At 43.8% G+C, this 24810-nt stretch overlaps 1 protein-coding gene across 1 annotated transcript in view; it reads left to right on the top strand.

Moving 5' to 3' along the window:
* CDK7 (cyclin dependent kinase 7) overlaps positions 1 to 24810 on the top strand; it is a 35785-nt gene that overhangs the window by 2926 nt on the left and 8049 nt on the right. The window contains exons 2-11 of the mRNA XM_056541578.1: positions 462 to 521; positions 3481 to 3514; positions 7157 to 7224; positions 10035 to 10103; positions 10877 to 10987; positions 11602 to 11720; positions 12517 to 12616; positions 12715 to 12801; positions 17252 to 17401; positions 18046 to 18193. Coding sequence (XP_056397553.1) covers positions 10086 to 10103; positions 10877 to 10987; positions 11602 to 11720; positions 12517 to 12616; positions 12715 to 12801; positions 17252 to 17401; positions 18046 to 18193 — 733 coding nt within the window. The 5' untranslated portion in view covers positions 462 to 521; positions 3481 to 3514; positions 7157 to 7224; positions 10035 to 10085. The remainder of the gene's footprint in view (positions 1 to 461; positions 522 to 3480; positions 3515 to 7156; positions 7225 to 10034; positions 10104 to 10876; positions 10988 to 11601; positions 11721 to 12516; positions 12617 to 12714; positions 12802 to 17251; positions 17402 to 18045; positions 18194 to 24810) is intronic.

A 24810-nucleotide genomic window follows, 5' to 3' on the forward strand; every position in this document is an offset into this window, starting at 1 on the left:
GCGCTCTAGACCCCAAGAAAGGCAGGGGGAGAGAAGCGGGCAGCGACGGCCTCTCTCCCCCTGCCTTTCCTGGGGGTGTATCGGGGTATACACGCGCGCGCACACACACACCCTCATTTTACCATGGATATTTGGGTAAACTTTTTTTACCCAAATATCCTTGGTAAAATGAGGGTGCGTGTTATAGGCCGGTGCGTGGTATACCCCGATAAATACGGTAATATTGTAACTTGAGGGACCACTGTATGTGCAGTCCGGCGCGGTGTCCCTGATGAGATCGGCTTCTTTCTTCTGTGAATTGTGTGCTGGAGGCGGGCCCGCTGGTTGGATTTGAATATTCATGGTCGCTGAATGAGTGACCATTTTCCTTTAAAAGATAAAAATGGCAATGATCTGGGTGATTATTTTTGTTCACAAGATTAGAGCCCTGTTTACTCAGTTTTTTGTATGTTGCTTTCTAGTTTGCCACAGTCTACAAAGCGAGGGATAAGAACACTGATAACATTGTAGCGATTAAAAAGGTAGGTTACATTCTACAGATTCCACATCCACTTTTATATCTTTTGTTTCTTCACGAAGTCTCACCGTATGTATGTTCCAGCATCACTTCTAAATGGCTGTAGATATTTTGTTGAAACTTGGTGCTTATTTTTTTTTTATGTAGAGTTAAATCAACCCTAACCCACTCCTTTTAGCGAGTTTTTCTCCCAAGCCCCATGTAAGTCTATGGAACTTACAGTAAATCTCCCAAAGACATTACTCTTGGTCTGCAGAGATTGCCCGGGAGTTTTAGGGTAGGGTCACACGAGGCGCATCTGCAGCGTATTTCACTCTGGATTCGCTAATGGCAGTCACAGTGGGACTGCAGAGCGAGCTCCCGGCTACTGCCGGGAGCTCACTCTGCAGTCCCTCTGACTGCCGTCGGTGCATCTGCAGCGTGAAATATGCTGCGGATGCGCCCCCGTGTGACCCTTCCCTTAAACATCCTCCCGACTTTTTTGGCAGGTGTGGAGGATAGGATATGAAGACGTGAGCATTAGAGATGAGCGAACTTACAGTAAATTCGATTGGTCACGAACTTCTCGGCTCGACAGTTGATGATGACTTATCCTGCGTAAATTAGTTCAGCCTTCAGGTGCACCGGTGGGCTGGAAAAGGTGGATACATTCCTAGGAAAGAGTCTCCTAGGACTGTATCCACCTTTTCCAGCCCACCGGTGCACCTGAAGGCTGAACTAATTTACGCAGGAAAAGTCATCAACTGCCGAGCTGAGAAGTTCGTGACGAATCGAATTTACTGTAAATTCGCTCATCTCTAGTGAGCATCATCGTTGCTTTTTCCCCTCCCACGAGGTTTAGATAGGAATGACCGGGCAACGCCGGATACTCTATAATAAACAATATTGCCCTTAGTTTTAATTTAAAACGTTCTATAGTTTTGCTTCAACAGCTCCTCATGTAGGCCTATGTTTCCATGGTAACAGATAAAAACGTGTCTGTAAAGAAATATTCTGCAGTCATTCCCTTCCCTGCTTTCTTCTTCTTTTTCCATCAAATGTTGTCAAGGCCGAAGTGCGAGATTGTATGTTTATCATGTCCTGAGTGACAACTCACTCATTAGGTATTTTCTCTATATTGTACTGTCGTTTATTGGCGCCTGTATTGTAACCTTTTGAGCCAAGACCAGACACAAAGGGGGAGATTTATAGCAACCAGATTGCTGCTTTCCTTTTTTTTTTTTTTTTTTTTTTGTGTGAAAAGGCCTGTAAAAAAAGGTGATCTGATTGGTTGCTATGGGCAACTTCTTCTGGACCGGTTTTGATAAATCTCCCCCACCCAGGTCATAAAACCAAGGATGAAATAAGAACTTCAGACCTGGATTAGTGAAAACACTTGACCCTCTGGCTTCAGTGATATAATATAGATGCGGAGGGGATTTTTGTCCGCCCGTTTCACACTACTGTCGTGCCTTGTAAATAACCGCCATCAAACTTTATTTTATTTATTTATTTTTTTGGAGTTTGATGGCTGTCATTTTGATGAGTCATAATGGGTCCCGATGGACTCCATTATAGTCAATGGGGTCGATCGGGCGCCGCTATTTTGAGAGAGGATAGCGGGAGAAAAAGATGGTGCAAGCACTTTTATTTATTTATTTATTTTATTTTCTCCCGCTATTCGCGCTCTTAAAATAACGTGCTTCACACTGAGACAAATGGCAGTGGGAATGTAGCCTTACAAACTATGTTGCAGCTCTGTTATATCTATGGCTGCATGCACGATGCCTTTGTGCTCTGACTTCTTTAGGGTCTGTATTTATTTTTTTCTTTTGCGCTGAACAGACCAGAGCAAAATGGACACTGGGGATTGAGGTGCGTATAGCTGCACACTTTACTGGTGCGATCTAAACTTTTGACATGTCTGGATGACATGGTGCCATAAGGTTCAGCACCCGATATTTCAGATTGTGAACAGAACAATCCTCCTATTGGGAGCCGTGGTGACCGTCCTCTTGGTCTCTACGGTTCTTTATGGGTAATGAGGTTTTCCTGACAACCAAGCAGCTGACGCCGTCCAGATGAGTCTGGTGAGGAGTATCTTATTGCAGAAGGTCTTACCTCGGCTTTCCCTCCATTAAAGGGGTATTCCAGGATTATTTTATTTATTTATTTTTTTATATCAACTGGCTCCAGAAAGTTAAACAGATTTGTAAATTACTTCTATTAAAAAAAATTAATCCTTTCAACAATTATCAGCTGCTGAAGTTGAGTTGTTCTTTTCTGTCTGGCAACAGTGCTCTCTGCTGACATCTCTGCTTGTCTAGGAACTGCACAGAGTAGAAGAGGTTTGCTATGGGGATTTGCTTCTAAACTGGGCGGTTCCCGAGACATGTGTCGCTCAGAGAGCACTTAGACAGAAAAGAACAACTCAACTTCAGCAGCTCAGGATTAAGCTGAAAGCTGAAAGGATTAAGATTTTTTTTTAATAGAAGTAATTTACAAATCTGCTTAACTTTCTGGAGCCAGTTGATATATAAAACACTTTTTTTTTCCCCCCTGGATAACCCCTTTAACTTGTATGGGAGCGCCAGAGTCTAGCACTAGTGCATTTCTGGCTCTTTCATACAAATGAATAGAGCACATGCTGGGGGATAAAATAGTTTTCGGTCAACCCCTTTTAAGTGTATTGGGTAGAAATGACTATTGAGCAGGGCCTAGAGAAGAAAACAGCACTTCCACATAGAACACTGCATGGTGATGCCATGGTCCACATGCTAGTCCTAATAGTTTAGCTGTGGTAACCATATAAAGTCAAAACGCGTCACAAGCATTTCTTGTATTTAAAGGGTTAAAGTGTATTTACACCTTTTGCAACTTTTTTATTTTATTACTCCAACAAAAGCAGATCCCATCACTCATGGATTGACTTTCCCCTTTTGGTTTGACAGGGTAATTTTGTTTTTCTGTTGTGTCTTTTATAGATTAAACTGGGGCACAGAGCAGAAGCCAATGATGGTAAGTATATAGTGCGACATATTTCATTGCTTTAGGCTGGATTCCCTTCAGGACAGTAATAAACATACAAACTCAGAACTTAATTATCCTTCCATTTCTGTTTGGAACATTGACCTGCTGTACCATAGAGATCTTTCCAGATGTAACATCCTGATACTGAGGACACATGTATATTGTGCCTGAACAAGATACCTTACAAATTTTAAGTTAAACAGTCTTGTACAAAAGGGAACGTATACTCCTTACCATAAATTGACGATTTTGTTAAAGTCTAGAATATTCTGCTAGAAATTTGAAGGCAAGTAGTCCCTAAAACCGCTGTAATATTTAAAAATGACCACTAGATGGTGTCCTGTAACTGATTAACACTAGATGGTGTCAGTTGACATGATGACCACTAGATGGTGTCCTATAAAATGTGGAGACCACTAGATCAGTGGTCTTCAACCTGTGGACCTCCAGATGTTGCAAAACTACAACTCCCAGCATGCCTGGACAGCTAACGGCCCCTGTAGAATTATATAGGTGAGAAGCCAAGATTTTGGCCAAAAAATGCCATAGTCTCAACATGCTGCGACTTTGGAAAACTGCATAAAAATGCCAAAGAGGAGTGGAAAAAAAATAAAAACTCCAAGTGGGTTCGGCATATCATAAAGCCTTATTGCTTATCAGCTAACATCTGCAGTGTTTTTTCACACACAAAAAAAACGCAGTGCACAATTTCAGGCCCTTTTTTTTTTATTTTTTATTTTATTTTTTTGAGCGTTTGGCAGATGCCATTTGAGGAAATATTCTGCCTCCTTTGTATGATCTGGTCCCAATTACATGCAGATCTTCTCACCACTAGTAACCCCCTCCTGCTGAGGGAGCTTCAGAATCCACTTTTATATGGCTACTGAGGAGAAGTCTGGGAATGTTCTGGTCACCGACCTCTATCTCAGCGGTCCTCTGTGTGTATTCATTCCCCACGGCTCTGTTAACCTTGCTTTTCTTTGCCCTGGCTGCTGGAGATGTTTATTTTTTGTTAAAGATGTTTTATGCCTTGTTACTTTTTGCAGCTCTTCTCTTCACAGTAGTTTTTAGTAGACAAAAAAGATATTCAGTCTGTTTGCCAGACCTATAAGAAATCGTCCGGTATAGTATAGTTTGTAGATCACTAGCTCCGAGGGACTTGATAGTTACTAAGATATATATTAGGGCTGCACGATATGGGGAAAATGTGCGATTGCAATTTTGATTTCGAGATGCGATATAATAAAAAAAAAATTGTGAAATCCCCCCCAATTTCACACCTACCTACATTTTATACCTTGTATCGCTATATCGCAAAAAGCAAAAATCGTGATTCGATTACTTTTCCGATATATCGTGCAGCCCTTAAAAAAATAAAAATAAATTATATATATTATATGCATATAGGTGTGTGTGTGTGTGTATATTGTAAATAGACAGCGGGAATGTACATGTCGTCAGCTATATGAAGGGTTTTCAGAGTCCAGGGCGATTTTGTTAAAAAAAACAAAACAAAAAAAACCACTTATTATTCTACATTTTGATATACATTTCTTTTGTGTGAAATGTATATCAAAATGTTGAATAATAAATGTTTTTTTATTTATTTTTTTAACAAAATGGCCCTGGACTCTGAAAACCCTTCATATAGCTGACGACATGTACACTCCCGTTGTCTATTTACAATATACACACACACCTATATGCATATAATATATACACACACACTATGAAGTGTTTTTATTTTAGAAAGACATAACTGCTTTCTTTCAGGAACGGCGCTAGTCTTGTCCAGAGGTTGTTTGTGATATTGCTGCTCAGTTTAATTTAAAGGAATGGAGCTGAGCTGTAATACCACACACAACCTAAGGGTAAGTGTGGCACTGTTGTCCCTTGATTCTCCTTAAGTTTAGTGAATCTAATAATTCTGGACGATAATTTTGTTAACTCTTTGGGCAGTGATCTCCGACCAGGGTGCCTCCAGCTGCTGCAAAACTACAACTCCCAACATGCCTGGACAGCCGTTGGCTGTCCGGGCATGTTGGGAGTTGTAGTTTTCCATATCTGGAGGCACCCTGGTTGGGGAAACACTGCTCTAAACCCTGGTTCTCTTCTGCTTCAGACTCTACCACATTCAGGGCCTAATACTAGCTGAGTGTATTTAAGCCAAGGTGCCTCCAGCTGTTGCAAAACTACAACGCCCAACTCTACAGTTTGGCGACCACAGTTCAGGTTTTCCACATTGGTTGCATCACATCTCAGCCGCACCCAATGCCAAGCACACATTTTACATACACACCAACCAAAGTAAACCAGTAATGTAAAAAGGGTAACGCTTTATTTAACATATATGCAAATTTGGACATACATTTAAAATGTAAAGGAAATATAAAAACAAGGCACCACATTAACAACTACAGAAAAAGTGGAGGGGGTATGGTAGGTACAGCCACGTGGAATCCAGGGAAATACAGATATTGTAAGTATGGCAAGAGGAACATCACAATATCAGAGAGAGGATCGCAAGGCTAATATAAGCAGACAGCGGACCGAAGCAGGACACGAGAAGAGGATAGTACAAAAAATATAAACACATGAGTTGTACAAAGACAAAATCAGACCATCCTGCCATGCACTGCCTACCTACCACCTTGTACATTGGGGTTGGAGGTGATAGGTAGGCAGTGCATGGCAGGATGGTCTGATTTTGTCTTTGTACAACTCATGTGTTTATATTTCTTGTACTATCCTCTTTTCATGTCATGCTTCGGTCCGCTGTCTTCTTACATCAGCCTTTCAATTCTCTCTGATATTGTGATGTTCCTCTTGCCATACTTAAAGGGGTACTACGCTGCCCTGCTCCCGGAGCTCCGCTCCCCAGCGTCCGGAAGTTTATTGTTCCGAACGCGATGTGGGGGCTTCCGTGTTCAGGGCCGCCCCTCGTGACGTCACACCTGCCTCCTCAATGAAAGTCTATGGGAAGGGGGCGTGACGGCCGTCGCGCCCCCTTCCCATAGACTTTCGTTGAGGGGGCGGGTGTGACGTCACGAGGGGCGGCCCTGAACACTGAATCCCACACACAGCGTTCGGAACAATAAACCTCCGGAAGCAGGGCAGCGGAGCTCCGGGAGCAGGGCAGCGTAGTACCCCTTTAAAATATCTGTATTTCCCTGGATTCAATGTGGCTATACCTACCATTCCCCCTCCACTTTTTCTGTAGTTGTTAATGTGGTGCCTTGTTTTTATATTTCCTTTACATTTTAAATGTGTCCAAATTTGCATATATGTTAAATAAAGTGTTACCCTTTTTTACATTACTGGTTTTCTTTCGTTGGTGTGTATGTATTTTGAGCAAACCAGTGGTGGCTATTCTTATATGGCCAGGCCTTTTTATGGGTGATATTATATAGCAGTGGTCTTCAACCTGCGGACCTCCAGATGTTGAAAAACTACAACTCCCAGCATGCCCGGACAGCCGTTGGCTGTCCGGGCATGCTGGGAGTTGTAGTTTTGCAACATCTGGAGGTCCGCAGGTTGAAGACCACTGTTATATAGGAACATTATCCTGTTTCAGACTTGGACCATATCAGACTGTCGCATTTATTAACTCTCTTGTTTTTTATGCTACAGGTATAAACAGGACTGCATTGAGGGAAATAAAGCTCCTACAAGAGCTGAGCCATCCAAACATAATAGGTGTAAGTAGTCACTATTATAGCATATAATACATGTCGCTGCTCCCTGCATAGTGACTAGTGAATTCGGCTGCATTGTGACTGTGAACAGATGCCAGAAATGCTGGATTTCTGGCATCAGTTGGGTCACAATTGCCGCAGCTTTCGTGTTACAACTTCACACTTTCACTTTCATTAGCTATCACAGCTAATGAAAGTGAGAAGTTGTAACACGAAAGCTGCGGCAATTGTGACCCAACTGATGCCAGAAATCCAGCGTGACCCGGCGCACAAGGTGGAACCGGTGGGACCTACAAGCACTAAGCAAAAATAAAGTTAATATTTTTTTTAATTTTTTTAACAAAACTATTTAAACAGCAATTAAAACCAAAGCACAAAGTTGCCTACAGCCTCAGCTTAACCATTACCAGACTACTCTGATCCTCCTATAAACATCTGTGCTACAGTATATACATTAAAAACACCAGTCAGAATTGGCCCCAGTGACAAAGGTTTGGGTGATACTGGATAGTAAAAGAACAAAGTAGTCCTGCTAAATAACGTATTATCCTGTGGTCGCTCCTCTAAAAAAAGCCTCAATACCCTATGTTGTGGGCTCGCCACGTCTGCAGACTACAGTGTACTATGTCATTTACCATGCTCACGTTCTTATTTTACCTTACCGTCTGTCATGCAAACCTTTGATGGTGTGTTAATGTATATGTTGTAGCATTGATATTTAGTGTAATATTTATAGCAGTGCTTTTGGTTTTTATTTGCTTTTTTAACTTTTATTTTTTTTTTGTCTTTTTTAAGAATAATTTTCCTGACCTTCCTAAGATTTTTATTGCCTGCCTATATAGTCCTGCAGGTTTTGTCTGTGTAGATTTTTACCCTTTGTAGATTAGCGCAGTCAGTTGGTATATAAGCAAATATAAGTAAATGCAGGCATCAGTTCTTGTGTATAGTCCTAATTTCCCTCAGACATGCATTGGTGTCTATGAGACGGTGCATTTCCGAGCGGTCCCAGCTCCTGCCGAATTATTCAAATGTAAGGAACTTCCATCTGTGTTTTCCACCCATTCTACGCAATATGAACTTAAACCGTTTACGCAAAGTCAGGTACATGTACCTGATGATTAGGCGTGACTTCCCGCATCAGGTACGTGAACCGGCCCTACGGCACTGTGACAGTTTATTGAGCTCTGTTGTGCTGCACAGCCGAGCCTCCCTGAATCCTCCAAGGGGACCAATCGCAGGGGTCCCTCGGCCGGCGATCGCTCCTATTGGTCTGTCAGTACAGACGGACTGATAACAGGGATCTGGCGGGGGTCTCCTCTCCCAGTGAAGCGATCGGTGGTGAGAGCTGCGCTCCGATCCTGAGTTAACCCTGTAGATGCTGCCGGTCACTGTGACTGCAGCTTCTGTTAGGGCAACAGAGGGAGGGAGCTCCCTCTGTTACTGATCAGCACTCTGCAAAGTGAAAGCAGAGCGCCGATGGTTGCCATGGCAACCGGAGGACTGACAGTGTCCTCCGTTGTCATGGCAACAGATCAGTCTTTACCTAAGGTAGTTATTGATCTATCCTATACCTGTCAGTACTGACAGACATAGGCATAATTCAATGGAATATATGTGTACTCCATTGAATTATATGCATAATAGTAAGAAGAAAAAAAGTAAAATTTGAAAATAGTGAAAAAAAAATTTCTCAAAAACTACAAATAGTTTTTATGCAATAAATGAACTAAATATAAAAAAAAGATAGAAACTTGGTATCGCCATAACCGTATCAACCGAGAGTAAAGTTAAAATGCCATTTATCCCTCATGACTAACTACCTTAATTTTTTTTTTTATAAAAAAACGCAGAATAGATTTTATGTATACCACCTCATAAAAACTGTCACATGTACCCCTGAATGGTAACAGTGAAAGCGTCAACTTGTCTCCCAAAAATTTTTGCACCCCACGGCCTCTGTGACCTTATATGATGCCAACAAAATATCCTAAACTAAAAGGAGGCCCCAAAATCCACATAGTGCGCCTTCATGTCTGAGGCCTGTGTGAGAGACACGTAGCGCATAAAGGCCACATATGGGATATTTCTAAGTACGTCAGAATTCGGGGAATAAATCTTGAGATGTATTTCTATGTCAACACCTACTGTGTTTACAGAATTTTTTTTAATTAAAAAAATCTGCAAAAAAAAGACATTTTGCAATCCTGCCTCTACTTTGCTTTCATTTCTGTGAAATGTCTAAAGGGCTAATAAACTTCTTTAATGTAATTCTGACTACTTTAAGGGGTGCAGTTTATAAAATGGGGTGATTTATGGGGGTTTCTAACATACAGGCCCCTCAATTCCACTTCAGAACTGAAAAATCAGATTTTTAATTTTTCTTAAATTGCTGCTAAATTTATAAACCTAATATATTTATCAAATTAATCATTAATTTGGTGCGGTATGACTATTTATCGTACGAGCAGAAAACGTAAAATCTAGAAAAAAGCATTTTTATTTTTTTATTTTTTTTTTGCAGAATTTTGGATTTATTTTTTTACAAAAAATGCTAACTATATATCGATCAAAATTTACCACTTATGTAAAGTATAATATATCACGAAAAAACAATCTCAGAATTGCTTTCATAAGTAAAAGCTTTTTTTTTTTTTTTTTTTTTACTAAATTATTACCAAATAAGTGGACACATGTCAGATTTTAAAATTTTTACCTTGGTCATTAAGGTCAAAACAGGCTGTTGAGCAGAGGGGTTAAGGTGATAACTAAAGTTAATTTGAAGTGGTTTAATAGATCTATATTTGTCATTGCAGCTCTTGGATGCCTTTGGCCACAAGTCAAACATAAGCTTAGTGTTTGATTTCATGGAAACAGATCTAGAGGTAAGCATGTTGTCTAGGTATTGGGGTATGTCCACACTGAGGAATTTACTCCAGTAATTCCACTTGCTTTTTCTGCTCCAGTTTATTCATAGTAATTTTCCATTTTTCCAAGGGGGTACTCCGCCCCTAGACATTTTATCCCCTAACCAAAGGATAGGGGATAAGGTGTCTTATTGCTGGGGTCCTGCAGCTGGGATCCCCATGATCTCTGTGCAGCACCTGGCGTTCGTTTAGAATGCCGGGTGCGGGGGTCATGACCTCACGGCCATGCCCCCTCAATGCAAGTCTATGGGAGGGGGCGCGCCTTGCTTTGAGGTGGTGTGATGTCACAAGGGGGCTTGGCCGTGACGTTACGACCCCCGCTGCCCGAACATTTTGTTCTGAACGCTGTGGCAGTGGAGTACCCCTTTTAATGGTCTTTCTGTTGTCCTGTTCACAATGAGGAATTTCCGTTAGCGGAATTCAGACGCCTAATTCTGTTCCACCTGAAACTAGGAACATGTTCATTTTTCTGGTGGAATTCTCGAGTAAAAGCCCATTGAAGTCAATGGGATTTTATTTTCCCTGATGAAATCTGTTTTGGCCAAAATCCAGAAAAGTAGAATTGAATAGCCTTCCTTCTTCATTTGCATGTGGAAATTCCATGCAATGGAAGACTTGATATGGGATTGGTGATATGGGAAACACATTTTTTGTTAGTATTATTGTGTGGTGACCTAAATCTTCATACAGGCAATGAAATGGTAATAAATTCTGATATAATTTTTTTTCAGGCTATTATAAGGGACACAAGCTTGGTCTTGACACCAGCGCATATTAAGTCTTATATGCTAATGACTTTGCAAGGTCTGGAGTATTTACATCATTTGTGGATTCTGCATAGGGTAAGTGATTTAATACACCTATGAGATAATGCTATAGGCCCCTTAGGGGTTAGTGAGATGCCATTACAATTAATTTTCATCCAAGTAGACTTACAGCAATGCTCATATTCACAGAGTTGTGCAGGTTAAAGGGGTACTCCGCTGCTATACTGCTTATCGCCTATCCAAAGGATAGGGGATAAGATGTCTCAGATCGTTGTGGGCCCCCCCCCCCCCCGTGATCTCACGCAGCACCCGGCGTTCTAAACAAACGCAGGGTTCCTGCTGTAGTGGTCGTTATGTCACGCCACGCCATTCATGTCTATGGGAGGGGTGTGTCTACCGATACACCCCCTCCCATAGACATGAATGGAGAGGGCGTGGTCTGACGACACAAGGGGGCTTGGTCATGACATCACTACCTTTAGCTCCAAGCGTTCTGAACAAAATGTTTAGAACACTGGAGCACCGGAGTACCCCTTTAAGCTGTGGATATTAAATAGAGATATAATGCAGTTCTTGTGCCCAGCAGATGACTAGGGGCACTGTAACTGGACTGGAGCTCTGTGTTGCTTTTAAGCTATGCGGGGTTTCCAGTGGTCAGACGTTCACAACATGCCATTTGTCATATGTAGGATTTGAAACCAAACAATTTGCTTCTGGATGAGAATGGTGTCCTTAAACTGGCTGACTTTGGTCTGGCAAAATCATTTGGAAGTCCAAACAGAGTTTACACTCATCAAGTAGTAACAAGGTATGTGATATGGTGCTAATATGTGATTCAATTCACAGAAACGGCTTAAATGAAATCTGCTACACCCAGGCTGATTATGACAGGTGCCTAGGGCTGTGGACTCGCCACCTTCTCAAGAACAAGTCACAGAAAAAGACAATTACTGCCCTTAGGGAAGATAAAATGCAATATTTTATTAATGATCAATATTTAAAGCTATCAGACACTAAGCAAAAGTAACCAAAATACATAAAAATGTATAAAGAAATCACACGTTACTAGTGAAAGTGTCAGGGGTAGGTGTTATTGGGATGGATATGTTAGGGTAGCCGTGGGGTTGGGTCTGGATCTTGGTTCAGGATTACAGATTGACTGGTGGAACAAGGGAAGTGCCCACCCTAAAACACAACAGACCCCCCCCCCCCCCTAGGGTGGGCACTTCCCTTGTTCCACCAGTCAATCTGTGAACCTGAACCAAGATCCAGACCCAACCCCACGGCTTCCTCCTACTGCTACCCTACTAACATATATCCATCCCAATAACACCTACCCCTGTCACTTTCACATCACTAGTCATGTGTGATTTCTTTATTTTTATGTATTTCGGTTTCTTTTGCTTAGTGTCTGATAGCTTTTAATATTGATCATTAATAAAATAATAAATTTTTATCTTCCCTAAGGGCAGTTCTTGTCTTTTTCTGTGAATTGATATGTGATGCAACATTAGTGGACCTTTTAAAAAATGGCATCCTGGACGGACATTTTCCTATGTCCAGTTAAAAAATTTGATATTTGTCGACTTTTCCTGCTTTTTTAGGTGGTACCGGTCGCCAGAGTTACTGTTTGGTGCCAGGATGTACGGTGTAGGGGTGGACATGTGGGCAGTGGGTTGTATTCTAGCAGAACTCTTGCTAAGGGTAAGTGATATATAAATCTGGGTTAAAGCTCTGAAACAAACTTTGTCACATCAATGATCTGGGACAGATGTTATAATAAAATGTAATGTTTGCGTTAGGTCCCATTTCTGCCTGGAGATTCGGATTTGGATCAACTTACAAAAATATTTGAGACTTTGGGCACTCCAACAGAGGATCAGTGGCCTGTGAGTATCCTGCCTACCTAAAATGTGCTAAAAGTTGCAAAAGGAAACTACTTGTTACAGGTGGTCAACAAATATAAATCATTTTTTATTTGGCCAGAATTTGGTGGCATCTATTATTAGTATAGTTTGGAGGGACTTGGTCATCAATCTTCTAATGTATATTTTTCTGTAACCAAATTGGAATAACATGGTATTTCTCGGTCGCCTCATTGGGGAACACAGGAGACCATGGGTATATTCTGCTGACACTAGGCAAAAAAAAAGTCTGCTCCTCTCAGCAGGATATACCCGTCCACAGGCACAGAGCTAATCAGTTTTAGCTTAGTGTCAGTAGGAGGCAGACACAGGTTTGGAGTTCTCCAGACCTGTTTTTTTTTTTTCTTATTATTATTATTTTCTAGTTAGGGACGTGTATGTAGTTTTTTTTTTTTTTTTTTTTTTTTCTTCTCTCCCTTTTTTTGTTTCCTTTTATCAGGTGGGGGTTCAGGAGCATGGCGCTTACCTGTTCCCCCCATATGCGATGAAGGGGCACAGGCGTAGAGTATGCACTGATAACCCCTTCTTGACACCAGCCAGCACCTGGGGTTGTACCTTGGGTCCAGGTTCCCCAATATACCTGCTCGTCTTTCAGTCTCAGCCCGGCATGATGTAGGTGATACCTGGCTGGCTGAAGATGTCTAAGGGTGAGTATTCCGGGTAACAGGGTGAGTATCTCTCACCCATGGGGCTTTATTCTGGCTGCAACGCTTTTCTGCGCCGGCGTTCCCGTCTTTCCGCTGATCCTGGGAGTTGACCGATGTGCAATGGACCCTCTACGTCCACTGAGGGAGCGTGATGCCTGCCGCATCTGCCGCTGCAGTTTCGGTATCTCACTATAAGTGTGGGTAGACCGATGTAGCATGGACTCATTACTATACCCATGGAGAGCATTGTGTCTCTAACATCGGCAGCTGCAGTTCCAGTACTCCATTGCGAGTGGGAGTTAACTGATGTGCAATGGACCCTCTACGACTCCTGCGGGAGCGTGTGGCCTGCAGCATCCGTGGCTGTAGTTCCGGTACCTCACTATACGTGTGGGTAGACCAATGTCACACGGACCCACTACTGTGTCTCGGAGAGCATGATGTCTCTACATCTGCAGCAGCAGCTCTGGTACTCCACCTGCGAGTCCTGCGTTTTCAGAGGACTCCCTACACACCCAAGGGTGTGTTCTGTCTGCCACGTTGTGGCTGAGATTTCAGTGCCCCGCTACCGGTGGGACTCGTCCATTTACCTTCTACAGCGGCAGCGACCACTTTTCTGCCGCCATGGATGGTATACCTTTTGGTTTGCAGAGTTATCTGCTATTGTTCTGGCTGGAGGCCCGTGCCATAATTGCCTCCTATGCGGTGGTCCAGTTGAGTGGCCCTGTGTATACATTGGGCATGTGTCAGTGATGGCACGTGCTCCCGCCATGGGTGGATTATCTGTGGCCTTTCATGGGCAGTGATTCGTGTGTTATGCTGTAGGCAGGTTTGAGTAGTACCTGCACTATACTACAGACATTTACTTTTCTTCCTCCGCTTTCTCCCTTCCAAGCAGTGTGTATTCGTGGTCTTGCTACCTGCTACTATTGCCGGTAGGATGTCTACGATTACTCATGCGGTCATATTTGTTTCTCCCCTCCCTCCCCCCCCGGTATAGAGGTGCATGTTGTGGGTTGCCTCCGTTTCTCACGTGGTCACTGCATTTCTCCTCTCTAGGGGAGGTATTGTTAGCCTTCTCTGACCCCTGCTATGGCGGGTCCAGCCATCTCGCTGTTCCCTTCCGCTGCCAGACGCGGGGTAGCTTGGTGGGCCGTTGGCTATTGGGTTTTCAGCCCTTCCGCTTCTCCTTGCTAGAGGGTGTTATGCAGGTCTTGTGTGTTTTCTGCCTTTGCAGCCGTCGTTCTTCAGCCTCCTATTAATGGATTTTTTTTTTTTTGCTTTGGTTTCTATTCTTCTCCCTTCCATCACCCTCCCCCTGGCTGCAGGATTGGCGTAGTTACAGCTGTTGCTGTCCTAGTCGTCTTCTAGTTGCCTTTCCTTAGGGTCTCTCGGCACTGCTAGGGTAGTTCCTGTCTCGCAACCCCAGATCATGGCAGTCCTGGCGTGATTCTGTCGGAATTGGTCTAATGTTTTCCTTTCTTTTTGCAGTGTTAGAGCTCTTGGTTTGACCTCAGCTCTTCTCTGGGGGGGGGGGGGGGGGGGGGGGTGGAATGTTACCTCCTAGAGTCTTCCGGGAACCAGTGCTGTTTCGAACTTGTCTGGCCTCTTGTGTCTGCGAGTGCTGGGTGGCGCAGGGCTTCCAGTGGTAGCGGGGCATGTCCCTCTGCCCGCCTTTTTTCTTTTAGGGTATAGGGTACTTTTGGGTACTTATAGGGTACTTTTTGTGGTTCTAGACTCGTTCAGGGCCCTCTCCTTTATGATTCTACCTTTTCAGGTTCTTCTTGCTTTGACCTGCCTTCCAGGTGACTGTTCCTGAACTCCTCTTCAAGGATGGTTTCCCTAATACTTCAAGGGTTTTTTGTCTCTGGCCTTGATGGGCTTCCTGTTCCAGTTTTCTCCACTAGTCCCTTCAGGGAGTGGTCTCCCTCCACCCCTCCAACTCAGTCTCCGCCTGGGCACATGTCGCCTAAGGTGTTTCACTCCGACTGGGGTTTGCTCGGTCTCAACTGGTGTAGGACTCGGAGATCCCTCAGCTTGTTTCCGGATCTGGGAAACTCTGGTGCTGATGGCGGCTGCTCTGGTGTTGACAGACAGATCTTGCCTTCTTACAGACTGGTTTGCATCCCTCTTGTGACCTTGGGCCTTAAGGTCATCTAGGTTACCCCTGTCTGTCCAATACGCGCTTCCTAGACAGGTATAGTCCTTCCTGTCGTACACTTTTCCCCACCTTTCTGCGCACTCTTGAGTTTTCCGGGCCTCTCGGTCGGGTGGTCGGCAATGTGGTCCATGCGTTAGCCTTTTTCCTGGCCAGCTCGTCTTTCCGCCTTCTGGCCTCTCGCTGAGCATGTTCCTGCCGTTGAGGCTGGTCTCCTCCTCGCAGGGTTTTCCCTTCGAGCCTCTCCAGCTCATTTCTCTTATGGCTATTGTCGTTTTCTTGGCTTGAATGTATCTTTGCATGAGGTTCTCTTGTTGCTCTCTTGTGGTCCTGCATCATGTGTCTTCTGTTTTTTTATTTTTATTTATTTTTTTTGTCAGAAGGCAATTCTGTACTCCTGGCAGGACATTGTTTGACCCAGCGGACCTCCTGGGTGACCATTCTCCTCGCATTTAATCGGCTGTCGGATCCCAGTCCCTGCAAGGTTTCCTCCTTCGGGTCCTAGCTCCCCTCCCCATGTTATGTGGGGGGCCTCCACGTGGTTAGGTTCTGGATTCTGGTTCCTCTGGGCTTCATTTCTCTGCAGATGGATTTATTCAGTCTCTGGACTGTGCTTCCTTTCTCCGGCGTTTTTTTCCCACCCCAGGGACTGCTTTGATACGTCCCATGGTCTTGGTGTTCCCCATTGAGATGACCGAGAAAAGGAGATTTTTATTTTTTTTGTACTCGCTGTAAAAGCTTTTTTCGTAGCCTTCATTGGGGAACACACCACCCACCCATTTATGGTTCCTGGTCAGGTTGTTTGTTGCCTGTTGATACTTTCTGGTGTCCTTAGGACACATCTCCTTTTGTTTGGCTTCTCCTACTGCTTTGTGACACAACTGATTATCTCTGTGCCTGTGGGTGGGTATATCCTGCTGGGAGGAGCAGACTTCTTTTTTTGCCTGCCCATGGTCTCCTGTGTTCCCCAATGAAGGCTACACGAGAGATTTTACGGTGAGTACAAAAAAATCATCTTCTTCTTTTGCACGTGTCTTCTATTTGCACAGAAAAAACACACACACACACACACACACACACACACAACACCAAGGCAAGTCTGTAGGACATGTAGAGTTAGTTAATAAAAATATAATACACAAAAACCGCTTTCAGCCAACCTCCTAAACTTGTGCAGTCTTTTAAGCGGGTGTTCCTCACAGAAGAAAGTGTACAAAATACTGGATTAAATTCTGTAATGAAGTCATCAAGCATGTACAGCCCACAAACAATGGTGGCATCATGTCTCCCTTTGTCGTCTTGCTCCAAATTGGTGATGCAGTGCTGTGTGGATTTGCTTCTAGGTGATTTAGAGTGCATCGAAGTCCAGGGTGTGGTCTTTTCAAAGGACACATTTTCTTTAAAGTGGCCTTTTGTCTGATAAGGGGGAGGTATGCTTTCTTTATATAGGGACAGCTTCCATAGGCTATAATGGGTGAAAAATCTGTGACAGAAAAAAGGGGTCTAGAGGGGAGTCTTCTCATGGGGTGGTCTTCCCAGGGGGGTTGCACTGATTTTAAGGAGTAATTTTTACTTATTCATTTCATCCTCTCCCTTTTTTATTTTGCAGGGTATGTCAAGTTTACCAGATTACGTCACTTTTAAGAGTTTTCCGGGGACCCCACTCCATCTTATATTCAGCGCAGCAGGAGATGACCTCCTTGAGCTTCTACAGGGATTATTCACTTTCAACCCTTGCACAAGATGCACAGCTTCACAAGTATGATCCACAATTTTTAATGGTCACATTTTAGTTTGGTTAGTTACTATTTGGGTGGTCATATTCTCCAACAATTGTTTACTCAATACAACCTCTGTCCTACTAAGCCATAATCAGGTGGGTTACTTGCTCTTGATGATTCATATCGATTTTAGTGGGTGCTGCTAACACTACATATCTATGCAAATGTCGCCGCACCATCAGAACCCCTTCCCCCCCCCCCCCCCCCCCCCCCCCCAAATAATTGGTTTAGGTTTTATTGGTAGAAACCAGGATTACTTACATTAATTAGTACTGGGAATAGATGTCTTCCATTATTGGTCTTCATTGCTGTTAGTTCTAGTAGCCAAATGCCTAGCGATCAGCTCATGTGAGCAGCTACAACAGTGTTTCCCCACCAGTGTGCCCCCAGCTGTTGCAAAACTACAACTCCCAGCATGCCCGGATAGCAAAAGGAGGCACCCTGGTTGGGAAATACTGAGCTACAATAAGGGGTAGTCCCTACATTTCTCAGTAGGTCTTCCAATGCATGGAGAATCCACTCCATCTTTTATTGGTGTTATTTAGGAATCAGACAGTTACAGGGATGATTTTTTTTTTTTTTAGAGGTACATTATAACAATATATTTTTTTACATGTTATAGGCATTACGGAAAAAATATTTTGGTAACAGACCTGCACCAACACCTGGTCACTTATTACCAAGACCTAACTGTTCTGTGGAAGCACTGAAAGAGCAGCAAAACCTTTCCCTAGGTATCAAAAGGAAACGTGTGGATGGCCCTGAACAAAGTAAGTCGCTGAACCATACTGATCTGGTTTAACATATGGACCAGTGTTTCCCAACCAGGGTGCCTCCAGCTGTTGAAAAACAACTCCCAGCATGCCTGGCATGCTGAGTTGTAGTTTTTCAACAGCTTGAGGCACCCTGGTTGGAAAACACTGATATAGACTAAACAACCAACCAATTTTAAGACCTTCAACCTACACCTTATGCACCTGTGTGGGGACTGGCTCCAGCCTGCTTCTGCAGAGATGTACAGAGAAAGGTATCCAGCATGTTGGATGCAGTAAAATGAGTACTTTCTTGGTCAGTACCATTGGGGGAACACAGAAACCGTGGGTTTATGCTCTTGCGACTAGGAGGTGCTGGCACTAGGCATACAAAAAATGGCACTACCTGTTCCCCCATATGTGGCTAAGGGGCATCGGGGCATAGAGTATGCACCGTTAACCCCTTCGCGCCAACGGCCAGCGCCTGGGGTTGCACCTTGGATCCAGGTCCCCTATGTTCCCTGCTCGGTCCGCTGTCTCAGCCTGACGTGATGCAGGGGACTATAGCTGGCTGAAGACATCTTAGGTAAGTATGGTGGTGTACAGGGTGAGTATATCCCTCCCCCCTTCCTACTATATCCTACTTTTACTAGCTTCTATGTCTGACCTCAGACCTAAATTCAAGCTCAGTTTCCCTTTCCTCCGGATCTGGTTTCCAAGTGGACAGTGCCACCTAAGGTTGATCCTCCAGTCTATCGCCTGTCCAAATCTACTACTCTGCCACTAGTGGACGCAGCATCACTTAAGGATCCTGCGGACCAAAAAATCGAGAACTTGGCGAAATTTGCCTTTGAAGCGGCAGGTTTGTCTCTGCTTCCCACCTTTTTTCATCTGCTTGGGTTGCCAAGGCTGTTTCGGTTTGGGCTTCTCAATCATGCCAGGGCATCCTGTTGGCTGCTCCCCGGGAGGAATTGGTGGATATTGCTCCCCAGCTCTCTCAGGTGGGTGACTTTCTCTGCTCAGTGGTCTTGGAGTCCGCTCGTTGCATGGCTTTTGCATCAGATAATTTGGTTTCAATTCGCTGCTCCATGTGGCTGAAGGCGTGGGATGCAGATTTTGCTTCGAAGAAATCTCTAACAGAGTTACCCTTCTCCGGTTCCTGGCTCTTTGGAAAACTGCTAGGTGAAATTACTTCCGAAGCTATGGGGGGGGGGGGGGGGGAGAACAAGCCTCTCTGCTCTGATCCCCGTCTGAAGGTGCCTTCCCTTCGGTCCTTTGGATTGGGTCGCTGGCTCAATCTCAAAGAGCCCCTTCATTCAAGGCACGTCCTTCCCGGAAGTTGGACAACCGGTCTGGCGGTTTCACAGCAAAGTTTGGTACCCGTAAGCCTTCCTCTTCCTGAAGGGGCGCTCGCACCCATGTCTTCTTCTCGGGTGGGAGTTCGTCTGTCTCTTTTCTGGGATGTATGTTTGGCTCAGGTTCAGGACTCCTGGGTATGGGACATCATTTCAGATGGTTATCGGATAGAATTCTCTTCCATCCCCAGGGATCGCTTCTTCCGATCCCGTCCTCCTCAATCCCCTTCTTTTCAGGTAGCTTTAAGTACACTCATCTTTCAGGGAGTGATAGTGCCAGTCCTGCCAGGGGAGCGTTTTTCTGGGTTCTACTCGGACCTCTTCATCGTTGCCAAGAAGAAAGGCTCTGTCCATCCCATTCTGGACCTCAAGTTACTCAACCACCATTTGCGGCTCCGTCATTTTCGCATGGAGTCCCTCCACTTTGTGGTGGCTTCCATGGAACAGTGGGAGTTTCTTTCGTTATTTTCCCTGCCAACTAGCATTTCCTCTGCTTCATTGTTCCTGCGGGTCACTTCCAACTCATGGCTCTTCCTTTTGGCTTTACTACGGCTCCCAGGGTTTTCACAAAGGTCATGGTGGCTGTGATTGCTATTCTTCGGAGTCGGGGGGGAATCTCTATTCTCCCCTACCTGGATGACCTTTTGATCAAAGCCCCCTCCCGATCCCAAAACCTGGAGAGCCTTCATCTCGTATTACAAACTGTCCGCCTTCGGTTGGGTGATCAACAGAGAAAAGTTTCACCTGTCCCCCTCCCAGTCTCTGATATTTCTGGGTCTCCTTTTTGACATGGCAGCCGCCCGTGTTTGGCTCCCGTTGGACAAACGGCGCTCCCTGCAACAGGGCATTAGTTGCCTATGGCGCCCGACTCTCGGCGATGGAGGAGGTCTCCAAGATTCTGATCTGGGTCGATACTAGAGTTCCCGCTCTCTCTGCGATCCACATTCCGGGTGTGGAGAATTGGGAAGCTGACATTTTCAGCGCTCTTCAGCAGATCCAGGGGAGTGGTCTCTCCATCCGGCGATCTCTTCGCGTCTCGCCACAACAGGCAGGTTCCCCACTTTGTCGTGAAGTCGCGAGACGCTCTGGCGGTGGACGCTCTGGTCATTCCATGGTTGTCATTCCGTCGCCCTTACCTCTTTCCGCCTCTCCTGCCCAGGGTTCTGCAGAAACTCAAGGCGGAGGGTGTTCCTGCCATTCTGTTGGCTCCAGGCTGGCCCAGGCGCGCGTGGTACGCCGACGTAATTCGGCTGGTCGCCGATGTACCGCTGTGTCTTCCACTTCGCACCGATCTGCTCTCCCAGGATCCTCTCTGCCACCCCAGTTTACTGTCGCTGCATTTGACAGTGTGGCGGTTGAAACCGCGGTTTTGAGAGCTCAGGGGTTTTCATGCGGGGTGATTCGCACCATGCTTCGAGCACAGAAGCCGTTCTCCGCTAGGATTTACCACCGCACTTGGAAGGCTTATTTCCGGTGGTGCAAGGCTCAGTAAGTTTCCCCGGTCGTGTTTTCATTCCCGTGCCTTCTGGCTTTTCTACAATCTGGCTTAGATCAATATTTGACCCTCAGCTCTCTTAAGGGTCAAGTGTCGGCTCTTTCTATTGTTACAATGGAAGTTAGCTTCCAATTCTCATGTCCGCACCTTTCTGCAGGGCGTGGCCCATAAGGCAAAGCCCTTCAGGTTTCCCACTCCTCCCTGGGACCATAACCTGGTGTTTGGTGTTTTGAGGGAGGCTCAGTTCGAACCTCTTAGGGTCTCTCTTCACATCCTTTCGTGGAAGGTCTCCTTCCTCATCGCAATCCCTTCCATTAGGAGGGTCTCTGAGTTAGCAGCTCTTTTCCTGTCGCCTCCCCTCTTTTTTAGGTCCTTCATCAGGACATGTTTTTTTCTTTTTTTTTTTTTGTCCACCTCCCTCCTTCTTGCCCAAGGTGGTTTCCCCCTTTCACGTGAACTAAGTGTGTGTTTGTTTTTTCCTTTGTCTAACTCCTTTCAATGCGAAGGAGCGTTCCCTACATAGTCTGGACGTTGTTCAGGCAGTTCATATATATCTTTCAGTCACCTCCCTCTTTTCAGGAGGGTGACTCCTTCTTGATTCCAGAGGGTAGTTGCAAGGGGTACAGGAGTAACAATAGATAAAAAGAATCAGCTCACCAAGTCGTCTCCAAGGTATGTAGCGGATAGCACAATACACCTACACCAGCGGGAGCTCCGGATAAACTCTGAGGCCCAGTCCTCAGGTGTAGCAATCAGAAAGAGTAAAGGAAGTTCCGGCTCCCAAGGCTGGATAAAACATTCAAATTTATTTCTCCATATAAAAAATCCAGTGCATGAGCAAACAGTGAATAAAAACAATGTAAAGAGAACAACACCGAACGCACCGACGCGTTTCGACTTAACGCTAAGTCTTAGTCATGGCAACTACAAAACCCAGCAAAACTTCCTTTTATATCGTCATATCCCATAGGAGAGGAGGAACCACCCATGGGTGTGTATCCACAGGTGGGGAAAATTAGTGCAACATAGTCCCGCTAAATGGAACCACCATGATATAATATTTAAGACATGAATGAAAAGACATATGTTAATAGAAATAAAAATAGTAGTAATAGTAAATGTGTATATAAATAAGTAAACATGATTCTACACACATCTAACATTATGAAAAAATGTATAATGACTAATATATATATGACAAATCCTGTCTATAATTTAGTCCAGACGGGAAGCGAGAATCCATGCACAGGATCCAAAACGCCTCCCGTCTGAACAGGGACTTGCACCAATCCCCTCCTCTACGAGGAGGATGTACTCTCTCCAAACCTGTAACTTCTATCCTGGGAACGATGCCATCATGTTTTTCTATTATATGTTTGGCTATGCCCGACAAGGATCTATTAGAAAAATGACCTGGTGAAGGTAAATTAAGATGTTCTTGTATTCTGATTTTTAATTTTCGACTAGTACATCCGATGTACTGGAGCATACATTCTAAACAGGTAATACTGTATACAACGTGATGTGTCTGACAGTTAATGTAACTTTTGATGTTATAACTGGTGTTAGTGACACATGATTTAAAAGTGTTGGAATTAGTCATAAACTTGCAAATATTGCATCTATTTCTTCCACACTGATAACTCCCTTTCATGGAGAGCCAGGTATTGCCCTGTGTATTATGAGCTGTAATGTCACTAGGTGACAGTTGCGAATGTAAGGATCTAGCCCTTAGAGGAACGACTTTGATACTGTTTGCCTGTAGGATCTTGGACATGGTGAGGTCATGATGTAAAACCGGTAGGTGTTTGTAAATAATGTTCTTAATTTCCCCAAACTGATTTGAAAATGAAGTAGTGAAAGTTAAGTTATTTTCTGTGTCTGGGTGTCTATCAATTACTTTATCTTTGAGATAGTACCCCGGCGGTTTGGAATTCACGATACCCTCCGCTCTTGCTATAGTATGTGAGTTGTATCCCCTGTCCCTCAGGCGTTTCCTAATATCTTTGCATGTATCAGAATATACAGAATCCTGTGTAGATGTACGCCTGGCCCTGACAAATTCACCTATTGGGAGGGTTGAAATAGTGTGTTGGGGATGACAACTAGTAGCATGAAGAAGGCTATTTCCTGAGCATGACTTACGAAAAAGTTTAGTCTGAATACAATCATTTACTTGGTCCCCCGTGAGTGTGACATCTAAAAAATCTATATTCACGGCATTAGTATTCATAGTGAATATTAAAGAAAAATCATTAGAATTGAGAAATTGCGAAAAATGCTGGGCTTCAATAGAAGTCCCCCGCCACACCAGGAGGAGGTCGTCCAAGTATCGCCCATACCACCCAATAAGATGGTAGAACGGGTTGGCTGGCGAAAACAAGACGACCTCCTCCCAGTATGCCATATAGAGATTGGCCAGGGATGGCGAAAATTTAGAGCCCATCGGGCAACCAGTAATTTGCAAATAATAAATATTATTAAAGCAAAAAAAGTTGTGTTGAAGCAAAAAAAGCATGACCTGTAAAATATATTCTTGTAGATCATAATCATAATTACTATATTTTTTGAGATGGTAAGATACGGCTATAACAGCCTTATCATGCGGTATGCATGTATATAAAGCCGTAATATCACACGTCATCCAGCTCTCCTGATTAGACCAATGTAGGTGTTTCATAGCCTGGAGTAGAGTTTTAGTGTCTCTAATATATCCCATGGTCCTACATACAAGAGGCTGCAGCAGTTCATCTAGCCAGGAACTTAGTGTTTCCAACAAAGAGTCAATACCCGCAACAATCGGTCGCATAGGTGGTGGGAACATGTCCTTGTGTAATTTAGGTAACGCATGGAATATAGGGCATTTCACATGGAGCGGTTTCAAATATTCAGATTGTTTCTCAGATATAATAGATAAAGCTGTACCTTCTTCCAGAAGTTGGTTTAGTTTGTTTCTTACACTATCAGTGGGGTTGTAGCTCAGTTTGCGATAGGTGTTAACATCCTGCAGCATCTCCAATATTAATTTCTCATATAGTGTAGTGTCCATAACTGCTATGGAACCCCCTTTGTCTGACTGTCGTATAGTCAAAGTATTATTTTCCATCAATTCTTTAACAGCCTTTCTTTGTTCCATTGTTAAATTATGTCTATATCTATTTTGTTGTTGTAGATATAAATTCTTTAAATCTTGTTCAACTCTCTGTTGGAAGGTGTCCATACTATCTGCTCTAGAATTAATAGGATAAAATTCCGGATTCTTTGTACTGAAAGTGTTAATGGTACTGGAAAATGTACTGGAAAATGTATTCATATCCTCAGATATATATTGTAAATCTGTAAGTATTTGTGTGGAAACATGGTCCTGGAAAGTACTATGTAGCGGCATTAGACTTTGTCCTCTTACGTTAAGATGCTGGGTATTAGGTATGTCAGGATACTATGGAGGCATCGGACTCACATATAGATTCCATTAATACCCAGCATCTTAACGTAAGAGGACAAAGTCTAATGCCGCTACATAGTACTTTCCAGGACCATGTTTCCACAAAAATACTTACAGATTTACAATATATATCTGAGGATATGAATACATTTTCCAGTACATTTTCCAGTACCATTAACACTTTCAGTACAAAGAATCCGGAATTTTATCCTATTAATTCTAGAGCAGATAGTATGGACACCTTCCAACAGAGAGTTGAACAAGATTTAAAGAATTTATATCTACAACAACAAAATAATAGATATAGACATAATTTAACAATGGAACAAAGAAAGGCTGT

Source organism: Hyla sarda, chromosome 1, assembly GCF_029499605.1.
Source record: "Hyla sarda isolate aHylSar1 chromosome 1, aHylSar1.hap1, whole genome shotgun sequence".
NCBI classification, from domain to species: Eukaryota; Metazoa; Chordata; class Amphibia; order Anura; family Hylidae; genus Hyla; species Hyla sarda.